At 37.7% G+C, this 10,571-nt stretch overlaps 2 protein-coding genes across 3 annotated transcripts in view; one reads left to right on the plus strand and one right to left on the minus strand.

Annotated features, from left to right (window-relative positions):
• carm1 (coactivator-associated arginine methyltransferase 1) overlaps window positions 1-10,571 on the plus strand; it is an 87,662-nt gene that overhangs the window by 6,250 nt on the left and 70,841 nt on the right. The gene's annotated exons all lie outside the window — the stretch shown is intronic.
• clpp (caseinolytic mitochondrial matrix peptidase proteolytic subunit) overlaps window positions 1,180-10,571 on the minus strand; it is a 15,216-nt gene continuing 5,824 nt past the window's right edge. The window contains exons 3-7 of the mRNA XM_061884557.1: window positions 10,306-10,377; window positions 10,129-10,225; window positions 6,129-6,316; window positions 5,935-6,040; window positions 1,180-1,478 (exon numbers count right to left, since the gene is read on the minus strand). Coding sequence (XP_061740541.1) covers window positions 1,252-1,478; window positions 5,935-6,040; window positions 6,129-6,316; window positions 10,129-10,225; window positions 10,306-10,377 — 690 coding nt within the window. The 3' untranslated portion in view covers window positions 1,180-1,251. The remainder of the gene's footprint in view (window positions 1,479-5,934; window positions 6,041-6,128; window positions 6,317-10,128; window positions 10,226-10,305; window positions 10,378-10,571) is intronic.

Raw genomic sequence — 10,571 nt, forward strand, 5'->3', positions numbered from 1 at the left:
AATGTCGAGCAAAGCGAGACCAGCTTGCTAGTAAATAAATACAATTTTAAAAATAGAGGCAGCTCACTGGTAAATGCTATTTGAGCTTTTTTTTAGAACAGGCCAGCAGGCTACTCATCTGGTCCTTACGGGCTACCTGGTGCCCGCGGACACCGTGTTGGTGACCCCTGCTGTAGATACTTTGCATCATCAACAACAAAACTTGTGAATTTGGACTCATGTTATTAATTACTATAAAGTTAGTAGGGCATACATATATCATTTCAGCGTATTTCTGTGCTGCCGTATAATGTGCCCCCCCCTCCCCCCGTTTTATTGTGTAGTTACTTTGCATCATCAACAACAAAACTTGCGAATTTAGACTCAATTTATTAATTATTATGAAGTTAGTAGGGCATACATATCATTTCAGCATATTTTTGTGCTTATTAGTTAGTTGAAATTGTTCACACATTGCCCAGCTTTTATTTTTCTATCAATATAGAGTGAGGCCTGGAAGGCAGGGATAGTAACTCAAACCCTCTTGAATTTCTACGTCGGTTTGTTGGGTTAGCACAGGATTAATGAGGAAGTGACAAATGAGGTAGTTGATAGTAGTTTTCATTTATGCTTTATTTTGTTCAATCCTAGATGGACTGTGACTTAAAGTTGAATTACTCTGTAGATACACTGAGATTAAGTCTACATTTATTGTGTTTTTGAAACGGCACCACTTTTTTCCTAAGAATTTTCAACAAACTTGAAGTGTTTCGTATAGAGGATTATTTGTGATATGTACATTTTCAGAAAGTGCTTGTTCTATTTTGGGCCGAAGTAAAACAAAACAATCTGATGTTGTCATAGCTGTATTTTTAAGTTATTATGTCATGATTTTACCCATCCGGCCCATGTGAGAATGGATTTTCATGCATGCGACCTCTGAGATAAAATGTGTTTGACACCCCTGGACTAAGACCAGGTCGACCAGGCACCTGCTTTGTCTAACACCCACAATGCGCCAGATGCAGGTCGTGAGTTTTAGGGCGGGGGGGCATTACTCGTTTCCTATATGGTAAAATAATTATAATTTTATTTTCACTAAGGACAACTTGCTCACCAACATCTGGCAACTTAATTGACATCACATTGCTGCAGGTGGATCTGGATCTGGGGTCTCAACTGCAAATGACCATGGAACAGTTCACAGTCAAATTAAATTTATTGAAAAATATGAATATTCCGAGTGATCCTGGCAAAACTTTATTGGGTCAATCATGGTTCAGGTTTGTGTGAGGAGGGAGGGATGGTCCCAGGGGAGGAATTCTCAAGTGCTGGAGACTGTAAAGCTGCAGAGGGACTGGCTGCTGTGGCAGGTTCTTTCTGAACCAGCTCAGGCTCATCCTGCCATGCCTGAGGTGGGTGGACCAGGACCCGGTCAACAATGCCAAAATCCTGGGCCTCCATGGGGCTCATATAACGGTCCCTTTCCATCACATTCTCTGAAAAACAGAACGAATTATAAAAAATTGTCATTTTCTCAATGAAGATGCAACTTTTTTTCTATTTACCGTATTTTCCGGACTATAATGCGCATCTAAAATCCTTTTTTTCCTCCAAACTCGACAGTGCGCCTGATTACCTGGTGGTGCGCCTAATGTGAGGAATAATTCTGGTTTTGCTCACAGACTTAAAAGCAATTTTATTTGGTACATGATGTACAAACCCTGTTTCCAAATGAGTTGGGAAATTGTGTTAGATGTAAATATAAACGGAATACAATGATTTGCAAATCATTTTCAACCCATATTCAGTTGAATATGCTACAAAGACAACATATTTGATGTTCAAACTGATGAACATTTTTTTTGTGTGCAAATAATAATTAACTTTAGAATTTGAGGCCAGCAACACGTGAGAAAGAAGTTGGGAAAGGTGGCAATAAATACTGATAAAGTTGAGAAATGCTCATCGAACACTTATTTGGGACATCCCACAGGAGGGCAGGCTAATTGGTAACAGGTGGGTGCCATGATTGGGTATGAAAGCAGCTTCCATGAAATGCTAAGTAATTCACAAACAAGGATGGGCCGAGGGTCACCAATTTGTAAGCAAATTGTCGAACAGTTTTAGAACATTTCTCAACGAGCTATTGCAAGGAATTTAGGGATTTTACCATCTACGGTCCGTAAAATCATCAAAAGATTCAGAGAATATGGAGAAATCACTGCACGTAAGCGATTAATATTACGGACCTTTGATCCCTCAGGTGGTACTGCATCAAAAACCGACATTGTGTAAAGGATATCACCACATGGTCTCAGGAACACTTCTAAAACCACTGTCAGTAAATACAGTTGGTTGCTACATCTGTAAGTGCAAGTTAAAACTCTGCTAAGCAAAGCAAAAGCCGTTTATCAACAACACCAAGGAACGCCGCTGGCTTGGCTGGGCTCGAACTAGTCTAAGATGGACTGATGCAAAGTGGAAAAGTGTTCTGTGGTCTGACGAGTCCACATTTCAAATTATATTTGGAAACTGTGGACGTGGTGTCCTCCGTAACAAAGAGGAAAATAACCATCCGGATTGTTTTGGGCGCAAAGTTCAAAAGCCAGCATCTGTGATGGTATGGGGGTGTATTAGTGCCCAAGGCATGGGTAACTTACACATCTGTGAAGGCACCAATAATGCTGAATGGTCCATACAGGTTTTGGAGCAGCATATGTTGTCATCCAAGCAATGTTATCATGGATGCCCCTGCTTATTTCAGCAAGACAAAGCCACGCCACGCGTTACAACAGCGTGGTTTCGTAGTAAAAGAGTGCGGGTACTTTCCTGGCCCGCCTGCAGTCCAGACCTGTCTCCCATCGAAAATGTGTGGCGCATTATTAAACGTATAATACGACAAGACCCCGGACTGTTGAACGACTGAAGCTCTACATAAAACAAGAATGGTAAAGAATTCCACTTTCAAAGCTTCAACAATTAGTTTCCTCAGTTCCCAAACGTTTATTGAGTGTTGTTAAAAGAAAAGGTGATGTAACACAGTGGTGAACATGTCCTTTCCCAACTACTTTGGCACATGTTGCAGCCATGAAATTCTAAGTTATTTGCGAAAAAAATAAAGTTTATGAATTTGAATATCAAATATCTTGTCTTTGTAGTGCATTCAACTGAATATGGGTTACAAAGGATTTGTAAATCATGTATTCCGTTTATATTTACATCTAACACAATTTCCCAACTCATATGGAAAAGGGGATTGTAATAAGTCTGACCAGTAGATGGCAATCAAACTTTAACAGATACGTGGTAAGAGGTATGAGGCAATATGACTCAAGTAAACAACACCAAAATTTTATATGTTCCATTGAAAATATAGAACATTACACACAGCGCTCAAAAATATCTGAATATGTTTTAGTATGACTTTGGTAAGCAAAATGCCAAAATCCTGGGCTTCCGCTTGGTGGAAGGTGATCTGTAAAACATAATATGTGCAACATTTTGACCAAAGAACCACCATTACATTACATGTAGACCACAAGGAAATGTTTTTAATTTACAAAAATAATATGACTCCTTTTAATGCACCCTTTAATCTGGTGCGCCTTTTTATATGAAAAACGATCAAACATAGACCATTCATCAGCAGTGCGCCTTATAATCCGGTGTGCCGTATGGTCCGGAAAATCCTGTAGTATACATACGAGCTGTAAACGAGGTATATCTGGCCCTATTTACACTGCACACCAAATCAGATTTTTTTTCACTCAAGTGACACGGATCGGATATTTCTTGCCAGTTTAAATGCTCCAAAGTGTCTCAAATCCTTTTTTTTGCCTCAGATTCAGGCCACATCAGGAGGTAGTCCTTAAACAGATTCGAATTTTATCTTTTCAATGATGAGCCCAGCCGATCTATACTGCAGCTATGTCCCGGTGTTTACATGGCTAAAGATTGTAGTTACTTCAAAGGGAATGCACGCTAAGGTTGACACACTTGCATACAATGCAAGAAGGGTGCATGTTTTGCTAAAACACCAGCTTGAATTGAGAGCAAGCCGCAACAAACTCGTTGTGTATCCACAGTGCAAAAATGCTTCTAAGAGTCTCCTAATCATCACCATTGTGGCGGAAAATAAGCGTTTCTTCCAAGCAGGAAGAACTAGAGGAAAAGGAATGGCTACACACAAACCGTGTTCGTAATTACAGCGTTATTAGCGCGGTTACTTTACTAGTAACGAGTAATCTAATTACTTTTAGGTCTGCTACAACGCCGTTAGCGAAAGCTTGATGTAACGTGGCACGCTACTTTTGATGTGGTGTTATTTATGTCAACAACAAGACAGTGTCAAGTGGAGCAAATTCAATGCAGGAAATATATTTTTACTAGTGAAAACAACATGCAGTACCGCACTAAAATGAACTTAAAATCAAATGGGAGGCAACATCACACTGTGACAACGTTGAGGACAACAACATACAGTATGTACTCGATAGGAATAGTGAACAACAAATCAATGAATGAAAAGACAAACCTGCCATCCAAACAATACCCCGTTTTTTGACAAGAAGGTATGACAGCCATGGAAGCACATTGAATCTATTTATTAAGCAGAGGTACCACAATCCGGTGAAAAGATTCAAAAGAGATGGCGTCAGAGCTGCGCTGCTATACGCTAAAGCTAAAAACACAGCTCCATTGCAACCCTCGAAGAAGTCACACGTCACTCGGCACCAAGCCCCGCCTTTTAAAAGCACAGACACACACACACTGTACTCTTATATTAAAAATCTCTCAAATGCACATGCCAGATGTTTAAAGTTGTTTTTTTTAATGAAGTATTAATTACATTACCAAGTAATTAATTAAAGAGTAATTCCGTTAATTTAATTACATTAGTAACTAGTAACTTTAAAAAATATTTTTTTTAAATTAACTTTCAGAACACTTATCACAACACACTACAACAGTGGTTCTCAACCTTTTTTCAGTGATGTACCCCCTGTGAACATTTTTTTAATTTAAGCACCCCCTAATCAGAGCAAAGTATTTTTGGTTGAAAAAAAAGAGATGAAGTAAAATACAGCACTATGTCATCAGTTTCTGATAAAATTGTATAACAGTGAAAAATATTGCTCATTTGTAGTGGTCTTTCTTGAACTATTTGGGAAAAAAAGATATAAAAATAACTAAAAACTTGTTGAAAAATAAACAAGTGATTGAATTGTAAATAAAGATTTCTAACACATAGAAGTAATCATCAACTTAAAGTGCCCTCTTTGGGGATTGTAATAGAGATCCATCTGGATTCATGAACTTAATTCTAAACATTTCTTCACAAAAAAAGAAATCTTTAACATCAATATTTATGGAACATGTCCACAAAAAATCCAGCTGTCAACACTGAATATTGCATTGTTGCATTTCTTTTCACAGTTTATGAACTTACACTCATATTTTGTTGAAGTATTATTCAATAAATCTATTTATAAAGGATTTTTGAATTGTTGCTATTTTTAGAATATTTTTAAAAAAAATTCACGTACCCCTTGCCATACCTTCAAGCACCCCCAGGGGTACGCGTACCCCCATTTGAGAACCACTGCGCTCGACGACACTAGAAGCTAAGTTACTTCACTAAGTTACTTAATGAACCAAAAAGATTACAACTAGTCATAAAAAAATATTAAAACATATTTTAAAGGCAAGGAGCTACAACTACTTAAACTCTAAATTGGATTACCATTGAACTACAAATACTATTCCAACTGTCACCCTACAGTTCAAAAGCTCAATTCTTTACGGATTAGCTACTGCTACCCCATAAAATCAATTGTAATCAATTTGTTTTAATTAAAACATAAATTTGTAAAAAATATGAATATTTACAGAGGAAACTTTCTAACATCAAAACCCTCAAGTGCTACAGATAAACATTTGAAGGTTTCCTACCAATGGTTTCTAGCAGCTGCCCAGTGTGTTTGGCGTAGATATGGTTAAGTTGTTTCTTCAATTTCAGGATTTCCTCAGCCTGGATGGCAATGTCAGTAGCCTGGCCCTGAAACATAAATTAATATCATTTTAAAATTATTCAGATGCTTCAAATCCCCTGAGACCGATTTTTAAATCAAGTGTCTGTCCCTTACCCTGGCGCCTCCAGATGGCTGGTGGACCATTATGCGGGCATTAGGTAATGAATGCCTCATGCCCGTTGTCCCTGCTGCCAGCAGCAAACTACCCATGCTCGCTGCTTGACCAACACACCAAGTGGAGATGGGATTAAGGATATATTGCATCGTGTCATAAATGGCTAGACCAGCTGTCACCACACCACCTATGGGAATTAGAAATATTCTTACTATGTGTAATATTCTTATTAGAAAGGCACTATTACAAACACAACATTCAAAAAATAAGCATGGTGTTGTTGATGATATAAACCAGGGGTGTCCAAACTACACCCGATTTCCCAATGTTATTAAAACTAAGTATTGATTTTGAATTGAGACTCGATTCTGAATCAAATTGTTAGCCGCAAGAATTGAATCGAATCGTGTGGTGCCCAAAAATTCCCAGCTCTCCTATGTACTATAGTATGGACGAATGGATTAAAGTCATATTCAGTGATGAATCACACATCTGCATTGAGAAAGGATGCTGGAATTTTTGGTTGGTTTTGGTTCTAATGAAATTTATGAAGACAACTGCCTAAAGAAAACATGCACATTTCCACAGTGATTGATGATATGGGCTGCATGTCAGGCAATGTATTAATTTACGTGGATATTTTGGACAGAGAGCAAAAACTGTTTTTTTTTTCCTTCTTTATTATGCATTTTCGGCAGGTGCGACTTATACTCCGAAAAATACGGTATTAAGATTCACTTCCATTACATCAAAAACTGCATTTCTTAGAATATTAAGTGTCATTATCAAGTATTAACATCACTGGAGACAAGGCTAAATATGTTACACGTCACGAGAAACCAATAGCCAGCATGCTAATAGCTAAGCTAGCGTTAAACAGAAGAAATACATTATCAGTCATAGTAAAGAAGTGTAGATGAAAGTACATTTCGTGAGAAAGTAAGCAGTTATTAACATGAAATGAATAAGTAGATTAATAATAGATTAATATAACAAATGTTAGTGTGTCAGCATTGTCCCAATCAGTACACGACACAAGAGGAAAGCTGATCGATCCATAAAATGGTGGTGTCGATATTAAGGGACGGGCAGCACGGTGGAAGAGGGGTTAGTGCGTCTGCCTCACAATACAAAGGTCCTGAGTAGTCCTGGGTTCAATCCTGGGCTCGGGATCTTTCTGTGTGGAGTTTGCTTGTCCTCCCCGTGACTGTGTGGGTTCCCTCCGGGTACTCCGGCTTCCTCCCACCTCCAAAACATGCACCTGGGGATAGATTGATTGGCAACACTAAATTGGCCCTAGTGTGTGAATGTGAATGTTGTCTATCTGTGTTGGCCCTGGGATGAGTGGCGACTTGTCCAGGATGTACGCCGCCTTCTGCCCGATTGTAGCTGAGATAGGCTCCAGCGCCCCCCGCGACCCCAAAGGGAATAAGCGGTAGAAAAATGGATGAATGGATATTAAGGGACGTAGCAGCATATACTGTATTTTCCGCACTATAAGGCGCACCTTCAATGAATGGCCTATTTTAAAACTTTGTTCATATATAAGGCGCACTGCATTATAAGGCGCATAGAATAGACGCTACAGTAGAAGCTGGGGCTATGTTACGCATCCATTAGATGGAGCTGCGCTAAAGGGAATGTCAACAAAACAGTCAGGTCAAACTTCATTAATAGATTACAAACCAGTGTTCTGATAACTCAGTTCACTCCCAAAATGAATAAACAGCTGTTTTATTATTTTCCCCAAGGTAAAGTCAGTGACATGGTATTTTGTTTATCTTTTAACAACAGCAAGGTATAACATGTAGTGCAACATTTATATCACATAGTGGAGGGGAACATTTCCTCGATTCAATAAACACGTAAAAAACAGTTTGATACTGTTACGGTTAATCAAACGTTTTACGACACTTCTACTTGCTGCTCTCTGTTCAACAACCCACTGTTCGAGTTTGTCCTCCAACTGTCGCCATCTCGCTTTGTTCCCTTAGAAACTCTGTTTGGTCTTCTTTACTTGGCGCAGGTCATCTTTTTGCTTCCTCCACTTCCGCACCATTGATTAGTTAATGTTAAATTCTCTCGCTGCTGCTCTATTCCCGTGTTGTACTGCGTGACTGATCGCCCCGAGTTTAAACTCTGCGTCGTAAGCGTGTCTCTTAATAGGAGCCATTTTGGGGTCTGCATAAACACACAAATGGAACTGAAACGGCACGCCTCGCGCCGTCATATATCCCAGCATGCACCGCGCGCTGCTTCTTCTATGGGGGGAAATTAAGTCGGCGGCAGCTTACCGTAGTTGCAAGACCTGTTGTGGCTCAATGTTGGTCCATATATTATAAGGCACACTGTCAGCTTTTGAGAAAATCTGAGGTTTTTAGGTGCTCCTTATAGTGCGGAAAATACGGTTATCAATACGAGAGTGATCAATCGATATTTTTATTTTCTTACATTTTTTGGGTTGTTGTTGCGTTGGTCAACGTTAAAAATTCGGAGAACACTTCCCTGAACACGGGACGACTTTAAGGGCGAAAAAAAGGGTTTAAAAATGAGTGGCAGATGTTCGCTTTGGTTTAGTTATTGTGTATTATTGACTTTGTTTTTGATCTAATAATTGCATGTAATAAAAAAAAAAGAAATAACTAGTTTGAATATTGTGTTGATAATGCATTTATATATATATATATATACATATATATATATATATATATTAGGGCTGTGAATCTTTGGGTGTCCCACGATTCTTGGGGGTCACGATTTGATAATGTATCGATATTTTTCGATTCGATTCTCGATTCAAAAACGATTTTTTTCCCCCCCCATTTAAAAGGATTCTGTATTCATTCAATACATTGGATTTCAGCAGGATCTACCCCAGTCTGCTGATATGCAAGCAGAGTAGTAGATTTTTGTAAAAAGCTTTCATAATTGTAAAGGACAATGTTTTATCAACTGATTGCAATAATGTCAATTTGTTTTAACTATTAAACAAACCAAAAATATGACTTATTTTATCTTTGTGAAAATATTGGACACAGTGTGTTGTCAAGCTTATGAGATGCGATGCAAGTGTAAGCCACTGTGACACTTTTTAAATTTTTTTATAAATGTCTAATGATAATGTCAATGAGAGATTTTTAATCACTGCTATGCTGAAATTATAACTAATATGGATACTGTTTTTGATTATATTAATTTTTGTTTCAATACTTTTGGTTTGTTCTGTGTCGTGTTTGTGTCTCCTCAAGTGCTCTGTTTATTGCAGTTCTGGGTGTTGCTGGGTCAGGTTTGGTTTTGGAATTGGATTGCATTGTTATGGTATTGCTGTGTAGTGGTTTGTTGGATTGATTAAAAAAAAAATTAAATTAAGAAAAAAAATTAATTTTTTAAAAAATTTAAATCGATTCTGAATTGCAAAACAAACAATTCGATTTCGAATCGATTTTTTCCCACACCCCTAATATATATAGGTATATATATATATTTCAATGTATAAATACATTGAAAAATGTACAGTTTACACATTTGATCGGTATCGGCTGATCTCAGAATTGGCAGCATAAAACCTTAATGGGAACATCCCTACTCTGTTGTTTCAAACAACTAATGGTAAAATATGCTAACCAGTGGTGGTGTTTCTATTGTTTTGGTCAAGATTTTTATTTGGAGCCAGCGACATATGACATCTTTAACAAAACAAATCATTTGTTCAAATAAAGTATAATTGTCTTCTACTGTATTTTAATGTGAAAAATGTATCCCAAGTTAAAAAATAACAATTTTAGAACATGATTATATAATGATAATGGTATTTTTTTAAAAGTTCATCATTTGACAGCTGTAAGAAACAAATAAAAATCTCTCTCTTTTTGTTGTTGTGCAGTTGCAAAGTGTGGGCTTTTAACATTTGTGAAACACATTTTACTACAGAAATATGAGTTAAGGATTTCAGTGAAATCACCAATAAGACCTTTAACAAGGACAGCATTATTAGCTTACCAGGGCTGTTGATGTACATGTGAATTGGTTTGTTGTTGCTTTCTGACTGAAGAAATAGCAGTTGCGCGATAACCAAGCTGGCCACAGAGTCATCAATCTCAGATGACGAAGGAAAAAAAGAATACAATGTCATCATCATTAAAAAAAGGGGGCAACAATAGCATGCAAGACACTTACAGGACCCATTACACAAATGATTCTCTCTCTTAGTAGGCGGGAATAAATGTCATAAGCTCTTTCTCCTCTGCCCTGAAAAGACATAGCACAATGTTTCTCATTTTGAATGTCACAAAGGGTTATATTATCAAGTTTTAAAAATCAAAGATGAGGAATTAAATTCATACTTATATATATATAAAAAATCACACACACACACACACACACACCGTGTCTTGCGATATATACTGATATAATTTTATCGGCCTAGTTCCAACGTGAAACTA

The sequence above is a fragment of the Nerophis ophidion genome, linkage group LG23 (genome assembly GCF_033978795.1).
Source record: "Nerophis ophidion isolate RoL-2023_Sa linkage group LG23, RoL_Noph_v1.0, whole genome shotgun sequence".
Classification (NCBI taxonomy): Eukaryota; Metazoa; Chordata; class Actinopteri; order Syngnathiformes; family Syngnathidae; genus Nerophis; species Nerophis ophidion.